Below are 24,769 nucleotides of genomic sequence, written 5' to 3'. Positions count from 1 at the left end.
AGCCACTGTGCCTAGCAAGGGTTTTTTGTTGAAGTGATGAAAATGTAAAATTGACTGGCAATGATTACACATCTGTGAATATACTAAAATTCATTGAGTTGTACACTTTAAATGGGCAAAATCTGTGGTACAGGAATTCTATTTCAAGAAAGCTTTTTTTGAGACAGAGTCTCGCTTTGTTGCCCAGGCTAGAGTGAGTGCCGTGGCGTCAGCCCAGCTCACAGCAACCTCAAACTCCTGGGCTCAAGCAATCCTCCTGCCTCAGCCTCCCGAGTAGCTGGGACTACAGGCATGCGCCACCATGCCCGGCTAATTTTTTCTATATATATTAGTTGGCCAATTAATTTCTTTCTATTTATAGTAGAGACAGGGTCTCGCTCTTGCTCAGGCTGGTTTCGAACTCCTGAGCTCGAGCAATCCGCCCGCCTCGGCCTCCCAGAATGCTAGGATTACAGGTGTGAGCCACCGTGCCCGGTCTCAAGAAAGCTTTTTGAATAATAATAATTATTATTATTTTAGGCAGAGTCTCACTCTGTTATCCGGGCTAATAGAGTGCCGTGGCGTCAGCCTAGCTCACAGCAACCTTAAACTGCTGGGCTTAAGCGATCTTCCTGCCTCAGCCTCCTGAGTAGCTGGGACTATGTGGCATAGTGGTGGCTCATGCCTGTAATCCTAGAACTCTGGGGGGCCGAGGCAGGCGGATTGCTTGAGCTCAGGAGTTCGAAACCAGCCTGAGCAAGAGCGAGACCCCGTCTCTACTAGAAATAGAAAGAAATTAATTGGCCAACTGATATATATAGAAAAAATTAGCGGGGCATGGTGGCGCATGCCTGTAGTCCTAGCTACTCGGGAGGCTGAGGCAGGAGGATCGCTTTAGTCCAGGAGTTTGAAGTTGCTGTGAGCTAGGCTGACACCATGGCACTCACTCTAGCCTGGGCAACAAAGTGAGACTCTGTCTCTAAAAATAAAATAAATAAATAAATAAATAAATAAATAACTTATTAGTGGGACCCAAAGAAGTAATATTAACCTAAGTTCATTTCCCAAGGGATAGTGTCATAGAAAATGCTATAGAGAAAAAAAAAAAAAAAAGAAAATGCTATAGAGATGTCGCAACCCACATAGTCCCAGGTATGTGCCACCTATGCCTGGCTAATTTATATATATATATATATATATATATATATATATATATATATATATATAGTTTTTTTTTTTTAGTTGTCCAGCTAATTTCTTTGTATTTTTTTTTTTTTTTGAGACAGAGTCTCGCTTTGTTGCCCAGGTTAGAGTGAGTGCCGTGGCGTCAGCCTAGCTCACAGCAACCTCAAACTCCTGGGCTTGAGTGATCCTTCTGCCTCAGCCTCCCGGGTAGCTGGGACTACAGGCATGCGCCACCATGCCCGGCTAATTTTATATATATATATATCAGTTGGCCAATTAATTTCTTTCTATTTATAGTAGAGACGGGGTCTCGCTCTTGCTCAGGCTGGTTTTGAACTCCTGACCTTGAGCAATCCGCCCGCCTCGGCCTCCCAAGAGCTAGGATTACGGGCGTGAGCCACCGCGCCCGGCCTTTCTTTCTATTTTTATAGTAGAGATGGTGTCTTGCTTTTGCTTAGGCTGGTCTCGAACTCCTGAGCTCAAAGGATCCTCCTGCCTCGGCCTCCTAGAGTGCTAGGATTACAGTATGAGCCATTTTTTCTTGTAGGTACAATTGATGAAACTACATTGACACGTCATTACTAACCAAAGCCCACAGTTTATATATATCAGAGTTCACTTTTGACGTCACACATTCCATAGGTTTGTTTATTCATTTTTTTTTTTTTTTGAGGCAGAGTCTCGCTTTGTTGCCCAGGCTAGAGTGAGTGCCGTGAAGTCAGCCTAGCTCACAGCAACCTCAAACTCCTGGGCTAAAGTGATCCTCCTGCCTCAGCCTCCCGAGTAGCTGGGACTACAGGCATGCGCCACCATGCCTGGCTAGTTTTTTCTATATATATTAGTTGGCCAATTAATTTCTATTTATAGTAGAGACGCGGTCTCGCTCTTGCTCAGGCTGGTTTCGAACTCCTGACCTCAAGCAATCCACCCACCTCGGCCTCCCAGAGTGCTAGGATTACAGGCGTGAGCCACCACGCCCAGCCCATTCCATAGGTTTGAACAAATGTATAAAAACAATATGTGTTCGGTGGAAAATTTTAGAAAATAGAAGTAATGCAGAAAATTATTATTGTTTTATTTCTTTTTTTTTCTATTTGCAGTTGGCCAATTAATTTTTTTTTTTTAATTTTTAGTAGAGACAGGGTCTCGCTCTTGCTCACCCGCCTCGGCCTCCCAGAGAGCTAGGATTACAAGCGTGAGCCACCACACCCGGCCCAGAAAATTATTTTTAAACTCAGGTATATTCCCACCACACAGAGATAATTATTCTTAACATTTTGGAGTATTACTTCTAGTTCTTTTCTATGCATACATGCATATAGAATTCCTCTACAAAATTAGGATCATATTTTAACTCCTTTTTAAAAAAATTAACACTATATCAGGAGAATTTTCATTAGTCATAAGTTTTTATTTTATTTTATTTATTTACTTTATTTCAGCATATTACGGGGGTACAAATGTTGAGGTTACATATATTGCCCTTGCCCCACCCAAGTCAGAGCTTTAAACATGTCCATCCCCCAGACGGTGTGCACTGCACCCATTATGTGTGTGTATATACCCATGCCCTTCTCCCCCTCCCATCTGCCAGACACCTGATGAATGTTGTTACTATATGTGCACTTAAGTGTTGATCAATTTGCTGGTGAGTACATGTGGTGCTTGTTTTTCCATTCTTATGATACTTCACTTAGCAGAATGGGCTCCAGCTCTATCCAGGCTAATACAAGAGGTGCTATATCACCGTTGTTTTCTGTGGCTGAATGGTACTCCAAGGTATACATATTCCACATTTTATTAATCCACTCATGTATTGATGAGCACTTGGGTTGTTTCCACATCTTTGCAATAAGTTTTTATTTTAATAGACTTTATTTTGGGGCAGTTTTGGGTTCACAGCAAAACTGAGCTGAAAGTAAACAAGAGTTGGCATGCACATAAACTGCCCCCACATAGGCACAGCCTAGAAGACTGTCAACATGCTGTACCAGGCTGATAAATTTGTTACAATGATGGACTTACACTGCCACATTATTATCAACCAAAGCCCATAGTTTACATAAGGGTTCTCTTTTGGTGTTGTACATTCTATGAGTTTTATATTATTTTTATTTTTTGAGACAGAGTCTTGGCTTTGTTGTCCAGGCTAGAGTGAGTGCCATGGCGTCAGCCTAGCTCACAGCAACCTCAAACTCCTGGGCTCAAGCGATCCTCCTGCCTCAGCCTCCCGAGTAGCTGGGACTACAGGCATGCGCCACCATGCCCGGCTAATTTTTTCTATATATTTTTGGTTGGCCAATTAATTTCTTTCTATTTATAGTAGAGACGGGGGTCTCACTCTTGCTCAGGCTGGTTTCGAACTCCTGATCTTGAGCGATCCTCCCACCTAGGCCTTCCAGAGTGCTAGGATTACAGGCGTGAGCCACCACCGCGCCTGGCCTATGAGTTTTAATTTTTTTAAATAAGGACATTAGTAGGCCGGGCGCGGTGGTGGCTCACGCCTGTAATCCTAGCACTCTGGAAGGCCTAGGTGGGAGGATCGCTCAAGATCAGGAGTTCGAAACCAGCCTGAGCAAGAGTGAGACCCCCGTCTCTACTATAAATAGAAAGAAATTAATTGGCCAACCAAAAATATATAGAAAAAATTAGCCGGGCATGGTGGCGCATGCCTGTAGTCCCAGCTACTCGGGAGGCTGAGGCAGGAGGATCGCTTGAGCCCAGGAGTTTGAGGTTGCTGTGAGCTAGGCTGACGCCACGGCCCTCTAGCTTGGGCAACAGAGTGAGACTCTGTCTCAAAAAAAAAAAAAAAAAAAAAAAAAAAAAAAAAAAAAAAAGGACATTTTCAGAGAAGTTTTAAGTTCACAGCTGACAGGTAGGTACAGAGATTTCCCACATACCTTTGTCCCCATGCAGGCACAGCTTCCCCTGCAGACTAGCACCATCCTGAGCAGAGTGGTAAATTTGTTATAATCAATGAACCTGCATTGACACATCATTAGTAACCAAAGCCCACAGTTTACATTAAGATTCACTCTTGGTGTTGCACATTCTATAGGTTTGAACAAATGTATACTGAAATATATTCACTGTTAACGTATCATGCAAAGTACTTTCACTCTCCTGGAAATGCACTGTGTTCTCTGTGATTAGTTTTTTTAAAAATGTGGTTGTTAATGACTACATCCATTGTATGAATATAATCAAAATTGATTTAACCAATCCCCTATTATTGGACATTTAGATTTTTTTCTTATCTCTGCTTTAAAGATGAAAAAACAAAGGCTCATTGACTTAAGTGACTTGTCCAAAGTCACCTGGCTAAAGGGTAAGCAGAGTTGAGATTAGAAATCTGGTCTGACTCTAGAACCCACTCTTATGCCACCACACTGCCTCTAGAATTAATGATACACATTTACCCCCTTAGATTGTCTTCCCTCAACTTGAAAGCTAGTGCCCAGGCACTCTCCGCAACCACAGCAGCCAAGGATCCAAGCATGTGTTGAGAAGGGCAAACAATACCAAAGAACTAGGAGGCCCAACTGAGACAGAACTGAGCAGAAAATGCAAAGGGGAGGCACAAGGATAGAAATAAGCAGGTGAGAGATAGGTACACAGAATACTGGTTAAGATAAAGAGAAAGCTGGCGCTGGGAAACCTAAAGGGGGGAAACTCTTGCTTTTATCTCTGTATATAGAAGAGAGCAAAGATAACTTCAAGGCCATGTGGGGAGCTAGGAAGGATAAGGTCTATGGGAAAGTGAGTGAGAAAAAGGAGGGTAAAACTCCCGAGGACTACAAGGTTAGCAAAGGCTTAGTGTAGGAAGGAGGAAAGGCCAGAGATCAAAGAAGCAGGCTAGAGTAGGCACTGCATACAAAACCTTCACGTTCCTAACGGGACTTCCTTACAGCCTGAGCCTCCTCTGGTTTCCAGCTACTAAATGCTCTTCAGCACTAGGGGCTGGAGTGGGAACATGGGGAGCTGGGATTGTAAAGTACTCTAACTATAAGGAGGGCTGGGATTGGATCCTAACACACATTTTTTTAAAGCCAGCAGGCCCAGAGCTAGTGCCACCTACCCCTACTCCACTTCTCTAGCCCTAACCTCAGCCACACCCACACGCTAAGGACCATCCAGAAGGGGGAGCGTGAGTGTGTTAGCGCGCCTGCGTGCTCGTGCGTACGAGCAGCAGAGACACAGAGATGGAGACAAAAAGAGACAGGGGAGAGAGACAGAGAAAGAGAACGAGAAGAGAGAGACAGATAGACAAGGACAGAAAAAGGTAGGGAGGGAGGAAGGAAGAGAGCGCGAGAGCGAGTGAGCTATCGGCCCTGGCGAGGGAGGAAAACTACTCAAGAGATAATGCAGGGAGCTCCTGCAGGAAGACTCAGGGAGAAGATCCCAGAACTTACCCTGGGACCGTTGGGAGAGTGTGTGTGTGAGGGGGTGGCTTTGCAAGACCTGGTTGGGGGTCATCGAGCAGTAAGGGTTACTGCATAGGCGTTGTCAGTGAGCCAGAGCCATTTAACCCTCCCCGGGTGGCTAGTGACCAAGCTTAAGGCACCCCATAACTATGACCCTCAGACTGGTTAGGGGGGCCCGAAGCTGCAGACAAGGGGAGGAGGGGCACGTGAGGGCTGGGTCCCTGCCTTCCCCCATCCTCCGCTGTCACTCACTACCCTAACAGTCGCCCAGGGGGCGGGCCCCGGAGAGGTGGGGATGGGGGAAGGGTAATCTTGGCAGGCTCCTGCTGCATGGCGTAGGTAGGGACTGTTGAGGGGGGCGGGCGCCGGGGGGGGGGGGTGAACACGAGTGGGAAGCGAAGAGACACGGGGAGGGGGAGGGGACCGGGAACCATTTGAATGAGAGGAGGGGATCACGGGTAGAGTGGGCTCCGGGAGGTAGGGCGGGCACGGGTGTTGACGGGGGCCAGACTGTTGAGCCAGGTAAGGGAAGCAGGTGCGTAGGTCTGTGTTTTTTGTGGGTTAGTGTGCGCGGCCCCTCGGTGGAAAGGGGACGCCGCCTTTCCCGGGGGCGGGCTTCCAAGCTCCAGAGGCTATCTTTTCCTGCTCAACTAACGGGGCCCCGGGCGGGGGCTCGCGCTCCATCTCCAGTGACGAGACTCCACTCCGCAGTTTCCAGGCGGCCGCTGGGCTGGGAGTCTCGCGCCGGGGGCCGGCGCTGTCTCGCGAGCCCCCTCCTCGAGCCAGCCAATGGGGTTGGTCGCTGGCGCCGCCCGCCCGCCTGGTGCAGAGCGCTGGGCGCTGCGAGCGGCGCTGCCATTTAAAGGGGCCGCGACCCCTGTCCCGGCTGCTAGGGAGGGAGGTGGAGAAGGAGCGCGGGGCCGTCGCTGTCTGCAGTTCTAGGCTTGTAGCCGTTACACTAACCCTGCCGCAGGTAGGGGTCGGGCCTCATCAAGCCGAACCGAACCTGCAGGCAGGATCTCGCAGTAGCCGGGAGGGGGGTCTGAGGAGAGATCGTTGCTCCAAAATGTCTTCCTGTAAATGCCTGGGGTGGGGGGTGGGCAACAGGAGAAGGGAGGACTGGGGGAGCAATAGGAAAGGGGGACGGGGCTGAGGAAGTGCAGGACCCCGAAAGGTAACTAGCGGGGAGGGGGTTAGGAAGGGCAGTTTGTGGGGGCGGGGGAAGGGCTGAGGGAGGACCCTACAACGCGGGGAGGGGGGTGGGGCCAGACAGGGTGGGTGAAGACTGGGGAGCTGGGGGGCTTTAGGGGAGTGGGGAGGGAATAGAAACTGAGATCGTGGGGGCGGGAAAGGCTCCTGGTGGCAACGGCCCTAGGAGTCTCTAAGGGGGCCGTTAGCTCGAGGGGGGGGGCGAAAGGTAAGGGGGGAGGGGAACTGGGAGTTGCAGTTGGGGGTGGGCGGTTGAAGGAACGACTGCCTGGCGAGTGTGGGCACCGGGCCAGGGCGGGGTAACGCCTCTCCCCACAGGGGGCGCTGTATGGGGGGGAGTGGTCATAGGACCTAACGCCTGTGGAAACGCTTGTCGGTTGGTGGTGGTGGGGGGCTGTTGATGAGAAATCCAAGTGGATGATGGGGTGTGTCCCAGAGCCTATATAAGAAGGGATTCTAGCTAAGACCACCTCTACTGCCCCCTCTTCTACCCCTAATCTGCAGCCCATATCCAGCCATCTTCATGGACCCCGGTGATTTCCCCAGTCCATTTGACCCATTGACCCTGCCAGAGAAACCCCTGGCTGGAGACCTTCCAGTAGACATGGAATTTGGAGAGGATCTACTGGAATCCCAGACTGCCCCAAGTCGAGGATGGGCTCCCCCTGGCCCTTCTCCATCCTCGGGAGGCCTGGACCTGCTTGATACCCCTGCTGGCCTGGAAAAAGACCCTGGAGTCCTGGATGGAGCCACTGAGCTACTGGGGCTGGGGGGGCTGCTCTATAAAGCCCCCTCTCCCCCAGAGGTGGACCATGGTCCTGAAGGGACCCTTGCATGGGATGCGGGGGATCAGACCCTAGAGCCTGGACCAGGGGGCCAGACCCCTGAGGTGATGCCACCTGACCCAGGGGCTGGGGCAGATCCCTCTTCACCTGAGGAGCTGCTAGAACCTTTGGCTCCAGATTCTCCAATAACCCTGCAGTCCCCCCACATTGAAGAGGAGGAGACCACCTCCATAGCTACCGCAAGAAGGGGCTCTCCTGGGCAGGAGGAGGAGCTTCCCCAAGGGCAGCCACAGAGCCCAAATGGCCCCCCTAGCCCTTCAGTGGGAGAGACTCTGGGGGATGGAATCAACAATTCTCAGACCAAACCTGGGGGCTCTAGCCCCCCTGCACATCCTTCCTTGCCAGGTAGGTTGCCTAATTATCTGGAAAATCAAAGCTGGGTGGAGTGTGAGAGTAAGGAGGGCTGGCTGTGAGCTTTGGGAAGTAGGGTAAGGAGGAGGAGGGAGGAGCGATAAGAGTAAGGATGTGTGTGGGAAAGGAGTTGGGTTTGGGGAGGGAGGAGTGGGGGTGTGTGTCAAGGAAGGTAAGGACAGTAGGAGTAGGGGGCAGCACAGGGGCTATGGGGGAGGGATGGGGTGAGGTTTCAGGGTGTGGGCTAGGAGGAATGGATTTGGTGGGAGAGGTTCCCTTTTTCTTACCCCAGTGGGCTTTTGGTGCCAGGGTCCTTCCTTCAGGATTTGGGGGAATACACTAGGCTTCTTGGTTCAAAGATCTTTCCAGCTTTTTGGTTATAGATGGGAGTGGGGTTCCTGGGTTTGATGAATGGTAACTAGGTTCTGGAGCCCCCAACAGCATAATTCCAGCGGAATGTTAGAAATACAGGGTGTAGGATCGATTCTCTGATGGGGGAAAGGAGGACAGCCTAAACTTGAGGGACTCTGGCTTCTCCCCTGTTCTGCCTAGTGGTGTGCCTCTCCCAGGCTGTGACCAGGGTCTTGGGATTTATATAACCACCCGAGTCCAGGGGAACCTACCCATACATTGATGCTTCCTTTCCCTCTTGCTACCTTTGGGTGGTTATGTTTGGTTTTTGTTGGCAAAATATAAATTCTCCATGAAAGGTATGTTACCTGTTTCCTTACCTCCCAAAGATTAGGACAGAAAGCTGGTGGGAAAGGTAGGATTATTTTTTTGTGGAGAATAGCCGCACGCCCCCCTCCCCCTTAGTGTGGAGCCTGAGGTAACCCTGAGAGGGGCCCCAAGAAGCCACAGGCACTTGCGTTTTCCCTTTCAGTTTTGAGTAAGTTCTTCCCCGGGAATGGAGGCGGGGGCTGGGCCAGGGAGGGGGTAGCCAGGGCAGGCTCAACATTTAGGCTGCCTTTTGCTTCCTTTGCAGGAGATGGCCTGACTGGGAAGGCCAGTGAGAAGCCGCCTGAGAGGGTGAGGGGGGGAGGGGATTGGAAGCAGTCTGGTTTCCCCTATAGCTCTGGGAAGGACAGACCCTTCATTTTCCCTCCCAGATGTTGTTCTGTGGAGAATGTGTGTGAGGAGAGTTAGGAGGAGGGAGGGAGCTCTTGTGTCTACTGCTTCTTAAGGAGAAAGTCCAGCCTCCTTTTCTCCCTACTCCTAAGGGTTGGGCCAAGGGTCCCCACTCTCTCCCTTCCCCCTCCTATCACCTGTGCCTCCCCCCCAAACCCCTTAATGGTGTTAGCCTGGCCCTGGTGTCAGTTTTCCTCCCTCCCATGTTTCCAAGGTACAGAAGAGAAGCGAGCGCGTTAGGAGAGCAGAACCTCCAAAACCCGAGGTTGTGGATTCCACTGAGAGCAGTAAGTAGGACTTGAGGAAGTGTCACTTGGGAATTCTGGATGTGGAGAAGAGCCGACAGTGGGATGCAGCAGGGCGTGGATCTTCCAACTCCTGTGGTCCCGCTCCATGCAGAGCCTGAAGTGCCCATCTCCTCCCTTATGGGCCAGGATGGGAACCAGGGACAGCCGGGGATACTGAAAAGAAGAGCAGTGAGAATGGAGAGTTTCATGTTTCAGCTATGCCATCCCTGTCCCTGAATCTTCTCACTTCAAGCCCCTCCCATCCCCTCCCTGGGAGATTACAGAGTAACCAAGGAGATGCCAGTGGCTTAAGATACCAGTGTGACGGGGGTGGGGTTGTAAAGGCCAGAACCACAGGGATCCCAGGGTAGGGACTGAACTATCGGCCATGGGATGGCTGGAGACCTTTTCTCATGCCCCCTTGCCCCCTGACTTCCTCAGTTCCAGTGTCAGATGAGGATTCTGATGCCATGGTAGATGACCCCAATGATGAGGACTTTGTGCCATTCCGGCCCCGACGCTCTCCTCGCATGTCCCTACGATCAAGCGTGGCACAAAGGGCTGGGCGCTCTGCAGTTGGCACCAAGATGACTTGTGCGCATTGCCGGACGCCGCTGCAGAAGGGGCAGACGGCCTATCAGCGCAAGGGGCTGCCTCAGCTCTTTTGCTCTTCGTCCTGTCTCACCACTTTCTCCAAGAAGCCCTCGGGCAAAAAGACCTGTACTTTCTGCAAGAAGTGCGTGAGGGTCCTGGGGTGGGGGTCAGGGATCAGGGCGGGAGTGCGGGCAGGACAGTGACTATATTGGTAAGAAAGCAGAATGGAGCCGAGAGAGAGCAGTTCAGAGGAAGGGTGGAAGCTGATGGAATGAGAGGGTGGTCCTGAGTGAATACTCAAATCTGTTCGCACCTCTAGGGAGATCTGGAACACCAAGGACTCGGTCGTGGCGCAGACTGGTTCAGGAGGCTCTTTCCATGAGTTCTGCACATCCGTCTGTCTCTCCTTGTATGAGGCCCAGCAGCAGCGCCCAATCCCCCAGTCTGGGGACCCTGCCGATGCCACTCGCTGCAGCATATGCCAGAAGACTGGAGAGGTGAGGACACTCGGTGGGGGCTGATTTACAGAGCCTGGCCAGCCCTGACCTGCCCCTCCAGTCCTGGGGCTGCAGGGGCCAGGCCCTGTGGAGAAGGGGAGTGGGAGGAAAGGCCATCATGAGGGAGCATGTTCAAGGATAGAGCTTCTCCAGGATGCACGCAGCTGGCCTCCCAGGACCTCACCATCAAGTCGGCAGCCCGATGTGCAGGTTGGGGGGTCCCTGGGCCCACTGTCTGCTGTGAAGGTCTAGGGTGAGGTGGGGGGCTGTCCTTGCAACTGGGGTGGGCGGTGGTGGCCAGGCCCCAGCTCAGGGTCTGTGTGTGTGGCAGGTCCTGCACGAGGTCAGCAATGGCAGCGTGGTGCACCGGCTCTGCAGCGATTCTTGCTTCTCCAAATTCCGGGCCAACAAGGGACTGAAAACCAACTGTTGTGACCAGTGCGGGGCTTACATCTACACCAAGACCGGGAGCCCTGGCCCCGAGCTCCTCTTCCATGAGGGCCAACAAAAGCGGTTCTGCAACACAACCTGCTTGGGGGCGTACAAGAAGGTGGGGCCGAGGGAGTAGTGCATTAGAGGGCTGTGGAAGGGGGTGTGGTTCTTGGGTGATAAATAAAGGTGCCTGATGGGTCGAGGGCTGGGAGGAATAAAACAAATAAAGGGGGTTTCAATTGTATCTGTTATGTTTTATTTTTGAAGCTGGCTGGTGGATACACAGGTGTTTGTTATCTCATCATCTATACTTTTTTTGTATGCCTGAACTATTTCGTGTTTAAAAAACTTAAAAAAAATAAAAGTGAAGGGACAAATCCAGCCTCAGCCTCTCCTTCCCCATCCTCACAGAAAAACACACGTGTGTACCCATGTGTCTGGTGCAAGACCCTGTGTAAGAACTTTGAGATGCTATCACATGTGGATCGTAATGGCAAGACCAGCTTGTTCTGTTCCCTGTGCTGTACCACTTCTTACAAAGTGAAGCAGGCAGGGCTCACTGGTAGGTGCAAAGCCCTCTTCTCTGAGACCCCTGCTGGCCTTCCTTCTACCTCCCATACTCCCCTCTTCTAAAGTAATCCCTGCTGCCCGACCTCAGCCCCAACCACATCTTCCCGTGGATTTTCCGTTCCATCTCTGCACTGCCTTACACCTTCTGTGTGCCCTCTCTCTCTCTCCCCCCTCTCCCTCTCCGCCTCCCTCCCTCCCCCCTCTCTCTTTCTCTCTCCTTTCTTTCTCTTTCCCTCTCTCTCTTTCTCTTTCTTTCTATGCCCCAGGCCCTCCCCGACCCTGCAGCTTCTGCCGCCGCAGCCTCTCTGACCCCTGTTACTACAACAAGGTTGATCGCACAGTCTACCAATTCTGCAGCCCCAGCTGCTGGACCAAGTTCCAGGTACTCCAGACCCTGGACCAGGGATAAAAGGGTGTGGCGACATAGAGAGGGTAGGAGACTCGGGGTAGGTAGGCCTGGGCACAGCAAAGAGCAAGCCCGACTCCCCTCCACGATGCACACATCCTGCCCCTCCCTTACTTGTCTTCCTTCCCTCCAGCGCACAAGCCCTGAGGGGGGCATTCACCTGAGCTGTCACTACTGCCATAGCCTCTTCAGTGGCAAGCCTGAGGTCTTGGACTGGCAGGTAAGACCCCTGTCCCCACCCACGTCTTGCTATATGACTACACTTCTGTCTGAAAGGGTCCTTCCACTCGGCTCCCACCGGGTCCAGATGTCACAGCTCTGTCCTCCCCGCCCTCTGCCCCCACCTCAGGACCAAGTGTTCCAGTTCTGCTGCCGTGATTGCTGTGAGGACTTCAAGCGGCTTCGGGGTGTGGTATCCCAGTGTGAACACTGTCGGCAGGAGAAACTCCTGCATGAGAAACTCCGATTCAGTGGGGTAGAGAAAAGCTTCTGCAGCGAAGGTAAGGACATGGGGGAGGGGCCGAAGGGCCTGTGCCTCACAGCCAGGACGGATGGCTGAGAAGGGAGAGAGGCTTGGAAAGTGGTCCATGGGCAGGGCCTTCTGCTCAAGATGTTCTACCCCCATCTAGCCTAAGGTTTGGAGCACAAAGTGCTGTTTAGAGAGAGGTTTCGAGTGTAGCACCTTGAAAAGGTTGAATCTCATGGCCTTGGGTATCTCTGTGTCTCTGGACTCTTTTTCCCTCTTCCTGTCTTTCTAGGCTGTGTGCTGCTGTACAAACAGGACTTCACTAAGAAGCTGGGCCTGTGCTGTATCACTTGTACTTACTGCTCCCAGACCTGCCAGCGTGGAGTCACCGAGCAACTGGATGGCAGCACCTGGGACTTTTGCAGTGAGGACTGTAAGAGCAAGTACCTGCTGTGGTACTGCAAGGTAAGGAGGGGTGGCACATTAGCGAGGAGGGAAGGAGGGCTGCGGGGAGCATGGCTGCTGTAGTGAGATCAGGCTGTGGGCAGATCTCCAGGGAGGGGAGCCAGTCTTCAGTCAACAAGCTGGCCCAATCTTCAACGGGAGGAGCATGGCTTACCCCAGGGGAAAGGGCCCAGCACATTTTAGGGGGGCAGATCTGACCATCCTGTTTGATACCTTCAGGCTGCCCGGTGCCATGCCTGTAAACGTCAGGGGAAGCTGCTAGAGACCATTCACTGGCGTGGGCAGATCCGTCATTTCTGCAACCAACAGTGTCTGCTGCGCTTCTACAGCCAGCAGAACCAACCCAACTTGGATACCCAGAGTGGGCCCGAGAGCCTCCTGAACAGTGAGTCCTGGGGCAGGAGGCACACTCTTTTGGAGCTGGCCTAGGCCCAGCTCCTTTCTTCTTCCTCCATGCATTCACTTCATCCCTGGCCAGAGCTCCTGGTAACTGTGCTCTCTTTTAGCTTCTGAACCCTGCAGGTACCAGGGGGAACTCTTGTTGAAAGCATCTTGGACTTAGATGCTACTGATTTTCAATAAAGGATCTATCTTTAGGTAGTAGGTACCTATCAGGGTAGGATGGGGGTTGTGGTTGGTTTTCTGAGACAAGGACATATCAGTATAAGCTCTACCATTACTGAAACTGAAGACTTGTTGTTTCTAGAATGTTCCTGTGGCCCCTCTGTAACTCCAGGGGTACCAAACTCCTGGGGAGTCATCTAAATGGAAGGTCTCAAATCGTAGGGTTTTGGGGAACATGTAATATTTCATTCTTCTTGGAAGCCAGGAGCAAAGAATCTTCTTGGCCACCGTTGCTGGGGCCTAGAGAAGACTGGACTTGGGATGGCAAGGAGGAGAAATCCCAGGCGTCCCATTTATGTTTGGTGTACCTCTTAACGAAGCTCTCCTGCAACAGGAAAATGGAGAGCTAGTTCCTCAGATGAGATCATTCATTTGTTTGGATCTACAGGTCAGTCTTCTGAGTCAAAGCCCCAGACACCCTCTCAAACCAAAGTGGAGACCAGCAACACAGTGAGGACCCCAGAGGAAAATGAGAATTTGGGCAAGGTCAGGGCGAAAGCCAAGGGGGAGGATGATCTTGGAGGAAGGTACTGTAGTTCAGGGCACTGAGGTTCCTTTGTCTGTGCAGATCCCTGTGAAGACCCGATCAACTTCAGCTGCCCCCACCCCTCCTCCACCCCCGCCGCCCCCAGCAACACCTCGCAAAAACAAAGCTGCCATGTGTAAGCCGCTGATGCAGAATCGAGGCGTCTCCTGCAAGGTGGAGATGAAGTCCAAAGGGAGTCAGACAGGTGAGCTAGACACCACCCTAGACACCACCGGCTGTGTTCTGCAGTCCTGGGCCTCCAGCCCTATGTCCAGCAGCTGGGCAAGGGGATTTCTTAGGTGGCTGAAGTATCATGCATATGGTTGTCCTAGAATCACAGGGCTGTCTTTCAACCTTTGGTTCAAGGGCAATTTTGTGACACTGAGCACATGTTAGAGCTTCTGGGGGTGACAAGTAAGCATCAGGTCCTGGGTCAGGTGTGACCGGTGTAGGAGGGGCTCTGAGAAGGCCCCTTTCTTGTGAGCAGAAGAGTGGAAGCCACAGGTGATCGTGCTGCCCATCCCAGTGCCCATCTTTGTGCCAGTGCCTATGCATCTGTACTGCCAGAAAGTCCCGGTGCCTTTCTCGATGCCTATCCCGGTAAGTTTCCCTGCCCTGCTTGGCTGGGTCCTCCTCACCCTTTCAGGTGTGAAACCCACCCCTTCCCTTTAATCTCATCAGCTGTCCTTCTCATCTGCCAGCATGATTCTTGACATTTAGTTGGGATTTGTGCATCCAGGTGCCTGTGCCCATGTTCTTGCCTACTACCTTGGAGAGCACAGACAAGATTGTGGAGACCATTGAGGAGCTGAAGGTTAAGATCCCTTCCAACCCCTTGGAGGCCGACATCCTGGCTATGGCAGAAATGATTGCAGAGGCTGAGGAGTTAGACAAGGCCTCATCTGACCTTTGTGGTATGCCATGGATGGTAGCGATGAGGGAGACAGGTTGCTGCCAGTCTGACTCTGCCTGAGGGGGTAGAAATTGGTGATCTTGGGGCCGAGTGGAATGGGAGGATAGTCGGGATCAGCCCCTGAGAGCCTGGGAGGGTGCTCTGTAGGAGCTGCGGCCACTGAGCAACTTCTCTGCCTCCCAGATCTTGTGAGCAACCAGAGTGCAGAAGGACTTCTGGAGGACTGCGACCTGTTTGGGCCAGCTCGAGATGATGTCCTGGCCATGGCTGTCAAGATGGCCAATGTCTTGGATGAGCCTGGGCAAGACTTGGAGGCAGACTTCCCCAAGAGTGAGTAGGATTTGAAGCATGCCCACTGAGTACAGTAGCATTTGTGCCATCCGGAAAGGAGTGTTCCTTGTGTCCCTGAGCATGACCCTAAACAGTGCTCCAAGTACTCCAAGTAACTCCAAGTGACTCCAAGGTAGAAAGTTCTCACAGGGAGTAGTGCTAGAGATAGCAGGATAGGTGCACTGTTTTAGACTCCTGGGTCTTGTTATTTTGTGTTTAAAATTTTTTTTTCAATTGTGATAAAAACCACATAACATAAAATTTTACCATCTCCACCCCCCCCCCCCTTTTCGAGACAGAGTCTTATTCTGTCACCCGGGTAGAGTGCGGTGGCATCATCATAGCTCACTGCAACCTCAAGTGATCCTCCTGCCTCAGCCTCCTAAGTAGCTGGCACTACAGGTGTGCGCCATGGTGCCAAGCTAATTTTTCTATTTTTAGTCGAGACAAGGTCTCGCTCTTGCTCAGGCTAATCTCAAATTCCTGAGTTCAAGAGATCCTCCCGCCTCGGTCTCCCAGAGTGCTAGAATTACAAGTGTGTGCCACCGCGCCCAGCCATCTTCACCATTTTTAAGTGTACAGTTCAGTAGTGTTGATTATATTCACATTGTGGTGAATGTTTATGTTTTGTATTTTTGTGCCTCTGAGCATATTCTTTGGTATAGCTTTGCTGTACCAAATAGCCTATTGAGTCCAATGAAGCTGTCTGAGAGGCTCATCTTGAGTCAAGTGGCCAAGTAGCACGGGCAGGGCAGGAAGACTACAAGGTCAAGATCTTAAGAAATTGATTTTTTCTTTTTTTTCCTTCTATTAGATCCTTTGGACATTAACCCCAGCGTAGACTTCCTCTTTGATTGTGGCCTGGTTGGGCCTGAGGACGTGTCTACTGAACAAGACCTTCCCCGAACCATGAGGAAGGTAAGAGCTGGGGCTACTATATCCACAAAAGAAGTATGGAGGCTCAAAGAGGAGAGGGTGCTCTTGTAGCCAAGACAGCAGCCACAGTTTGACCTTTCCTAACTGCCTTTCTCCAAAGATATAGCCACACTTTGCTGTCCTGCCACTTCACAAGATCATTAGAGTGGTTCCTGGGGCTCCATGCTTTGGAAGTTGGCTGTGTCCTTACATCAGTCCCCCCTCCCAGTGGCAAACACTGTGCTGACTCGCTTCCATGGTACCCCTGGCCTTACGTCTGCCCCCCTCCCCTCCTTTTTCTTCCCTCCAGGGTCAGAAGCGGCTGGTGCTTTCGGAAAGCTGTTCCCGGGACTCCATGAGCAGCCAGCCTAGTTGTACTGGACTCAATTATTCATATGGTGTCAATGCTTGGAAGTGCTGGGTACAGTCAAAATATGCCAATGGAGAAACCAGCAAGGGTGACGAGCTGCGCTTTGGCCGTAAGTAGCCAGGGGAGGAAGGGGAAGAAGGAGCTGGGCCTGTAATTCAGCTGAAGATGTCTAGGAGTGATAAGGGTGTGATCACTTAAGGCTGCCGTGTGAAGATGGGGAGGAACTAAGGATGAAAGGGAGATGCTGGCTCGGTTCAAGGTGCAGGGCTCTATTTGTAATTGTGGGGTGGGGGGGTGTTTATTCAGAAGCGAGGCATGACTAAGGGATGAAGGGGTTAATGGCGGTGGAGCTAAGTGAAATTCTCCATGTGGAGTTTTGCTTAATCCCATCCATCTCCACTGCATACCACCACAGCCAAACCCATGCGTATCAAAGAGGATATTCTCGCCTGCTCAGCTGCTGAGCTCAACTACGGTCTGGCCCAGTTTGTGAGAGAAATCACTCGACCCAATGGCGAACGATATGAACCTGACAGTATCTACTATCTGTGTCTTGGCATCCAGCAGGTACCCCTCGCACACCACCTCGTTTCCTGTCACTTAACACAGCAGACAGGGTCCAGCCAGAAGTGATCCTGTCCCATCTCTGTTCCTTACTTTGTCCCCGGCCCCAAGAAGTCAGCTTGCCTTTAATCTCCTAGTCCAGATAGGATGTGAGATGTGAATACTCTTCTAGAATCAAAGCTGCATTCCAGGACTGTTGGCCAAGGAGCAGTCCTCGTTGCCATCTGGGTCCCCTTTGTAATCCTTAAGCCCATTCTTAGGAGGAGCGGGATGGGTGGAGCTGGGCTCCTTCGGGGGGGAGGGGGTTGGTTCCCATTGGGAGAGGTCAGCCGTGCATTCCCTGGCGAGGGGGTCTGGGCTTCTAAAGAACATCTCCTCCAAGCCGCCTCCTCTTCCAGCAAGGCGTCAGTGCCTCAGAGTCAGGGCAAGCACTCTGGGTCACCCAATCAAGCAGCTGTTTCCCATCGTCTCCTAATTCTCAAGGGGTTTTGGCATCACTGTCTTTCTCCTAGGACCTACAGCCTGGCTTTATGTGTGTCTGTTTTTCTTCCCACAGTACTTGCTGGAGAATAACCGAATGGTGAACATTTTCACGGACCTTTACTACCTGACTTTTGTTCAAGAACTCAACAAGTCTCTGAGTACCTGGCAGCCCACACTTCTCCCCAACAGTAAGGGACAGGGACTTTCTTCCATTCTTCCAATACACCATCTCCAGAGTATTGTGCTGTTTGGTCTGCCACCCTTCACGAAGTGTCCCAGGGCAGGAGCATGTAGCAGGAAGACTCAGGGTTAAGGGCTAGAGGAGCAGGAGCTCCTGTCTTTAAACATGGTGAGGCGATCAAGACTTAGGTCTGGGCCAGGCACAGTGGCTCACGCCTGTCATCCTAGCACTCTGGGAGGCGGAGGCGGGAGGATCGCTCAAGCTCAGGAGTTCGAAACCAGCCTGAGCAAGAGTGGGACCCCGTCTCTACTAAAAAAATAGAAGGAAATTAATTGGCCAACTAAAAATATATGTAGAAAAATTAGCCGGGCCATGATGGACATGCCTGTAGTCCCAGCTACTCAGGAGCTGAGGCAGGAAGATCGCTTAAGCCCAGGAGTTTGAGGTTGCTGTGAGCTAGGCTGACGCCACGGCACTCTAGCCTGGGCAACAGAGTGAGACTCTGTCTCAAAAAAAAAAAAAAAAAGACTTAAGTCTGAAGAGCTATCTCTGGGACAGAAAAAAAGATGGCCTGGGTTTGGGTGGTAAGTGAAGAAAGAAAGCAAGAAATGGTGAGAGAAGCTCCAAATGTTGGTGGGAAGTGTATTTTATAAAAAAAAAAAAACAGGCCGGGCGCGGTGGCTCACGCCTGTAATCCTAGCTCTCTGGGAGGCCGAGGCGGGCGGATTGCTCGAGGTCAGGAGTTCAAAACCAGCCTGAGCAAGAGCGAGACCCCGTCTCTACTATAAATAGAAAGAAATTAATTGGCCAACTAATATATATACAAAAAATTAGCCGGGCATGGTGGCGAATGCTTGTAGTCCCAGCTACTTGGGAGGCTGAGGCAGGAGAATTGCTTGAGCCAGGAGTTTGAGGTTGCTGTGAGCTAGGCTGACGCCACGGCACTCACTCTAGCCTGGGCAACAAAGCGAGACTCTGTCTCAAAAAAAAAAAAAAAAAAACAGTCCTGCCGTGGAGTGGAGTGTTGTGTCGGGGTTTATATACCGTGGTCACTCACTGGGTGAGAAGTATGTGAGACAGGACACTTGGGATGAGAAGTGGTTGGCTTCGCGGTCGCAGACCCCTTGTGACCGGCGCCTGTGCTTTGACCATTGCAGATACGGTGTTCTCCCGGGTGGAGGAGGAGCACCTCTGGGAGTGTAAGCAGCTCGGGGTCTACTCGCCCTTTGTGCTCCTCAACACCCTCATGTTCTTCAACACCAAGTTTTTCGGGCTGCAGACGGCCGAGGAGCACATGCAGCTCTCCTTCACCAACGTGGTGCGGCAGTCCCGCAAGTGCAGCACGCCCCGGGGCACCACCAAGGTGGTGAGCATCCGCTACTACGCCCCGGTCCGCCAGCGGAAAGGGCGAGGTAGGAGGCTCTCCTGCTCCTTTGCTCTTGCCCTTCCAGTCCCACCAAGCCCCACCGTGCCCGCTAGGCCAGCCCTCTCCTTCCGTCCCTGTGTTTGCAGAAAAGGTGGAAACGGCCAGTCCTTCTATGTGATGGGCAGTGGCTGTTGCATAAATAGGAGGTCACCTGGCGGCTAGTTTCCTGCCTTCGCTCATTGAAGGCAGTTTACTTGCCTGCCTACTTTTTCTGGGTGGTGGACAGGTAGGAAGCTGGTGGGTATGTCTGGCTGTGAGGGACAATACAGAGTGACAGGGCTGTCATAATTCTTTGCTATCGGGCGGAACAGGAGCTGCAGCCAGGTTTCCATCCTTTCTGGCTCTGAAATGCGGCCCTGTCTGAGTACAGTTCCTAAGGTTCCTCCACCTGGACTAACACACACAGGGTCGGGACCGCTGCTGTTCCTCTGTCCCAGAAGGCGAGCTCACTCTTTGTAGTAGGGGCTGCTTTATCGGTTTTTGGTATAGCTTCTGAGATTCCCCCCTTCCAGAAATCAACTTGGGGTAGCTTATAAAGAGACTTCAGCAGCGAGAAGTGGATAGGGCTATAGAGCAACACCCCGACAGGATGTTGGCTTGGTGTGGAGAGACGGATGGACACTTCTGCCTTTATGTCTTTATGAGACTGTTTTTTGTGTCCTGAGGCTTCTCCCTGTGCCCTGCACTGTGCTCTTGGAGGTGGCTCGTTGGTCTGTGTGCCTAACGAGTCTGAGTCCATCCTCCCCTGCAGACACTGGTCCTGGGAAACGGAAGAGAGAAGATGAAGCCCCCATCTTAGAGCAGCGCGAAAACCGCATGAATCCCCTCCGCTGCCCCGTCAAGTTCTATGAGTTCTATCTTTCAAAATGGTGAGTTGGAGGGTTGGCAGAAATGGCATTACCACGGGGACCCAAGGGATTTACTCTGCCTTGGTACTGACGTTCTGTCCTACCGCCCCCATGCCCACCTCCAACCCCACCGTTGCAGTCCTGAAAGCCTCCGGACTCGCAACGATGTGTTCTACCTGCAACCCGAGCGCTCCTGCATCGCCGAGTCACCTCTCTGGTACTCTGTAATCCCCATGGACCGCAGCATGTTGGAGAGCATGCTCAATCGCATCCTGGCTGTGCGCGAGATTTACGAGGAACTGGGTCGTCCTGGGGAGGAAGACCTGGACTGAGCCCATGTGCCATCCGTATCCATCTTTCACGTCAGTGTCTGTCCTGTGGCCACATCCCACAGGAACCACTGCTACTCATTCTGAAGGGCCCTGACTGCCCCTTTCCACTCACCCGTTCCCTGCCTTCTCTAGGAACCCCTGGCTTTTACCTTCTTCCATACCACTTGACAACCACGGGCCCCAGTCTTCTGTTCGCAGGGGCTGGTCTCCCAGTGATGGGCAGGAACCAGCTGGCCCATTTTCCTTCTGCTTTAAAAGTAAACCCTTTCTCCTGGGTCCAGACTCTGTGTAGAGTGTTAATAGCTCTGGTGATCCTGTTGGCTTTGGGCTTTCTGACCCATCCCGCGTAGGTAAAGCCTCTTGTTCCTAGGTGTGACCTAGCGAAGAACCCAGCTGCCTTCTCTGCCCCGTGCTCACTCCCTTCTCTACTCTTCCCCAGTTCCACTCGAAAGGGTCTTGTCTGAAAGGTATGAGAGAAACTATGAAAGTAACGAGGGGACCATTTACCTAAAACACAAAGCTTAGACACTCTTCCCCTCCTGTGAGATAACTGGTCGCTGGCACCCTCTCACCACCGTGTTCCCCACCCCACCCCGGCAAGCACCAACCCTTGGTGCTGCAGTTAAAAAAAACCTTCCAACTGCTTTCGTTTCCGCAGAGACAGAGAATGACTCTAAGTATGGGGAGCAGACTCCTGTTGTGCAGACTCCTGTCCCCTTGGTTTATGTGTTTGTCTCTCTCTGCCATCTTAGGTTGGCATGAGCCATGGTGTCAACATGCTTAGCCCCCCTCTGTAACTGCCTCCCTTTAGTTCAATGGACAGAGCTCCCAAGGCAAAAACTACCTTCTGACTTGGGTTGGGGCTGGGTTCCCCGCTCTTGTTTTCCCCATCGTAAGAGCCAGGCTGAGTCTGTGGGGTCCTGGGTCATGCAGGATGGTCTCTGTGGTCAAAGGGTAGGTGAGGAGCTGTGGGCAGCTCCCACTGCCTGTATCTTCTCTTTCCCATCTTGCCTTTGAGGGCCCAGAAAACTATTAGTGTCTGGCAAAGGGGGTACCCAGTTCTTTCCCTGTTGGCTTTGCTGTTCCCCAGCTTCCTTTTTGTGTTTTTATAACCGTCACCAGTTTAGCCACTGTTTAAATTGTATATATTGTTCCGAGGCGTCTGGCCTGTCCCTTCAGTGAGCCATCCCACCCTTGTGTTGTAGTGAGAAGCTGTTGTCATGACTAACCTTCTGTCTCTGGAACTGTTTGTTTCAAATAAAGAGTTAAAATTGTCTTTCGCCTTCTCTGGGAGAGGGTGACGGATATTTGGAAGGGTGAGGGGTACGGAGGAGCGACCAATCTCTAGAAATGTGAAGAAGTCAGGTGTCCCACCTCAGTTTGAGAATCATTGTCACCTCTCTGAATGGATCCACTAGGAATGTGGCTCTTTTTATAATAAGTTTCTATACATTTAAGGAGAAAAAGACTATTCATGGGATACAACATGTTGTCTTAAAAAAAAAAAAAAGAAAAAGACTATTCAGTAGTCATCTATTAAGGACCTAGATGACATACTTTAGAAAAGATACAGACTGATATTAATTTGCCAACTAAAAATATATAGAAAAAATTAGCCGGGCATGGTGGCACATGCCTGTAGTCCCAGCTACTTGGGAGGCTGAGGCAGAAGGATTCCTTGAGCCCAGGAGTCTGAGGTTGCTGTGAGCTAGGCTGATGCCACGGCACTCACTCTAGCCTGGGCAACAGAGTGAGACTCTGTCTCAAAAAAAAGAAAAAAAACACAGACTAATTAGACCAGGAGCCTATCGCCAGCAGCCTCCCAGGCTAGTGGGCAGACTGAGAATGAAATAAATAGTGCTACAGGAGAGCAGAGGAAAAGGAAACTCATTTCAAGGTTATGGGGAGGTTCTGTGAGGGTTCACCAAGGGAGGTGGCGTTTGACCTGGGCCTCAAAGACTAAGTGAAGGGCTGGGAGGCCACAGATGTAGGGGTGGGACATACAAGGCTGAGATTCCAGCCAAGGAATGGCAGGCTCAGATCTGTTGCTTTGGAGAGAAGATCCTCAGAACAATAGGAAGGATGGGGGGCAGGGGCAGGTCTGAAAGCCTGGAGATGGGTGGGAGATGCTGTGGGCCTGATGGGGGCTGTGGGGATAGGGAAGGAAGAGAGAAGATGGACTCAAAGTAAATTTCAGACATTTGGAAGGTCAACTCTGACCTTCTGATCTGAAGGATCTGATGAATGATTGGATGTGAGGGTTGAAAGGGAAGAATTGAGTTGAAAGGGAAAAATTGAACCCCTGGGTTTTAGCCTCGATGACGGAGTGAGTAAGATGCCTTTAACCAAGGTGGGAAATACAGGGCCAGGATTGTTTTTGGTTGTGTGTGTGTGTGTGTGTGTGTTTTATCGGGAGTGGGAGGAGGTTGGTAGTAAATTGAGATTTTTTTTTTTGAGACAGAGTCTCACTTTGTTGCCTGGGCTAGAGTGCCGTGGCGTCAGCCTAGCTCACAGCAACCTCAAACTCCTGGGCTCAAGCGATCCTCCTGCCTCAGCCTCCCGAGTAGCTGGGACTACAGGCATGCGCCACCATGCCCAGCTCATTTTTTCTGTATATATTAGTTGGCCAATTAATTTCTATTTATAGTAGAGACAGGGTCTCGCTCTTGCTCAGGTTGTTTTCAAAATCCTAAGCTCAAACGATCCACCTGCCTCGGCCTCTCAGAGAGCTAGGATTACAGGCGTGAGCCACCATGCCTGGCTGTAAGTTGAGATTTTGATCACACTGGGTTTGAGATTCCATTGAAACACCCATATAGTGGGCCATGCAACATGGCATAGCAGAAAGAATACCCGAACTTAAGTCTCTAGTCATAGATCTGCCATGAAAACTTGGGCAAGCCTACCTTTTGGAGCTTCACCTAAAAAATGGGTTCATATTCTGTGCTGCCTTTCTCAGGACAGACTTGTTGGGAAGGTCAGATGAGAAAATGGATATGAAAGAGCAAATATTGATGCCAGATGTCACCATATATACTAGGCGGTTAGAATTTCAGATCTGAGGCTTAGAAGAGAGATGAAGTATCAATTTAAAAGTCATCTGCAAAGAGCTCCTAGCTAAAGGTCTGAGAATGGATAAGGTCTCTTGGGAAAATAGAGTGAAGAGGGAAGAGGACAAAAAAATGGTACCTTGGAGAATGTCTCCAGTTAACCAGAGAGAGACTGAGACAAAGAGATCAGAAAAGTAGGAGGAGCCCCAGATCTGCCCAATGGCAAAGGTATAACCACACGACAAAATGCTGCCTTCACAGTCCACATGAGGTCTTTTTTTTTTTCCGCTGTCACCCAGGCTGGAGTGCAGTGGTGCGATCATAGCTCACTGAACCTTGAACTCCTGGGATCACACAAAGAAATCCTCCCACATCAGCCTCCTGAGTAGCCGCTATTTAAAAAAAAATTTTTTTTATAGAAAGGGGTCTTACTATGTTGCCCAGGCTGGTCTTGAACTGTTCTCAAGTAATCCTCCTGCCTCAGGCCTCCCAAAGTGCTGGGATCACAGACAGGCAAGAACCACTGTGCCTGGCCCAAGATGAAGTCTTAAATTGAAGCCTTCTCCTATCCGCAACAGGGCCCAAAGCCATCCTTCTCTTACCCCCTTCATCTGTTGGAACGGGGAAGGCCTGATGTCATTTGTTCAACTAGATTTCTACTCTGTGTCCAGCCTTGTGCTAGTAGTCACTATGGATGCAAAGATGAATAAGAATTTGGGGTCTTCTCTTGAGAAGTCTCTGGTCTGATAGGGAAGACCAGGGCTGGGACTAAGGTGAGACAATTGAGGCACCTAGCATGCAGAATGTAAGAAGGCACTTGCTCTTGGGGTCACACAAATATAGGGTAGGCATTCATACAACATAGAGAGCAAGTACTCCTTACATTTTGCATCTAGGTGCCTTGATTGCCTCACCCTAGTCCCGACCCTGGGAAAGACTCACATGCCAATAAAAGAGCCGAGGTAGAATGTAATTGTTTCTCATTCTCTCCCAGGAAACCAAGAAAGCCCTCAGGTGACATGGGAGCTGCATTTTCATGAAGAAATGAAATAGTTTCTCAGGCAGAGCAGGGGGGCAAGAATCAGTGTGAAGAAAGGAATGCAGGTGTAACAACACTAATGTCTGCGGGAAAGGGTGGTTAAGCTGCAAGAGAGGTGGTGAGGACACACATAGTGGGAAGGATGAGGGGGATGGGGGGTGTTGCTGGGACAATAGAGATCGAATAGTATAGGCCGGGCACAGTGGCTCATGCCTGTAATCCTAGCACTCTGGGAGGCTGAAGCAGGAGGATCGCTCAAGGTCAGGAGTTCGAGACCAGCCTGAGCAAGAGTGAGACCCCATCTCTACTATAAATAGAAAGAAATTAATT

The 24,769-nt window shown here is 51.2% G+C and overlaps 1 protein-coding gene across 5 annotated transcripts; it reads left to right on the top strand.

Annotated features, from left to right (window-relative positions):
- Positions 1-5,345: 5,345 nt before the first annotated feature.
- ZMYM3 (zinc finger MYM-type containing 3) lies at positions 5,346-21,626 on the top strand. Of its 5 annotated transcripts, none has more exons than XM_012736195.2 (25): positions 5,346-5,446; positions 7,302-7,987; positions 8,979-9,022; positions 9,342-9,408; positions 9,850-10,144; positions 10,322-10,499; positions 10,831-11,049; positions 11,343-11,493; positions 11,768-11,883; positions 12,041-12,127; positions 12,257-12,407; positions 12,666-12,838; positions 13,058-13,223; positions 13,851-13,948; positions 14,031-14,193; positions 14,476-14,588; positions 14,728-14,902; positions 15,085-15,231; positions 16,046-16,149; positions 16,457-16,625; positions 16,932-17,083; positions 17,637-17,751; positions 18,902-19,156; positions 19,922-20,039; positions 20,158-21,626. In XM_012736195.2, the coding sequence occupies exons 1-25, from the start codon at positions 5,367-5,369 to the stop codon at positions 20,348-20,350; spliced, it is 4,215 nt and encodes a 1,404-aa protein (XP_012591649.1). In that variant the 5' UTR covers positions 5,346-5,366; the 3' UTR covers positions 20,351-21,626. The 5 variants fall into 5 exon arrangements, with proteins under 5 accessions (XP_012591649.1, XP_012591648.1, XP_012591651.1 ...); XM_012736194.3 differs by having other exon boundaries at positions 9,336-9,408; XM_012736197.2 differs by lacking the exon at positions 5,346-5,446 and adding an exon at positions 5,864-5,927 and having other exon boundaries at positions 9,336-9,408.
- The last annotated feature ends 3,143 nt before the right edge of the window (positions 21,627-24,769 follow it).

The sequence above is a fragment of the Microcebus murinus genome, chromosome X (genome assembly GCF_040939455.1).
Source record: "Microcebus murinus isolate Inina chromosome X, M.murinus_Inina_mat1.0, whole genome shotgun sequence".
Taxonomy (NCBI): Eukaryota; Metazoa; Chordata; class Mammalia; order Primates; family Cheirogaleidae; genus Microcebus; species Microcebus murinus.
The sequence above is the reverse complement of the archived record's forward strand: the minus strand, read 5'-3'. Positions and strand labels throughout refer to the sequence as shown.

What these genes read in the sequence shown, in the direction of transcription:
- ZMYM3 (XM_012736194.3), top strand. Translation starts at nt 5,367, where the DNA reads ATGGAGACAAAAAGAGACAGGGGAGAGAGACAGAGAAAGAGAACGAGA. An exon ending in TGTGGATTCCACTGAGAGCA is followed by an intron (nt 9,409 to 9,849) that starts GTAAGTAGGACT and finishes TGACTTCCTCAG; the next exon opens with TTCCAGTGTCAGATGAGGAT. An exon ending in GCTGCTGGACCAAGTTCCAG is followed by an intron (nt 11,884 to 12,040) that starts GTACTCCAGACC and finishes CCTTCCCTCCAG; the next exon opens with CGCACAAGCCCTGAGGGGGG.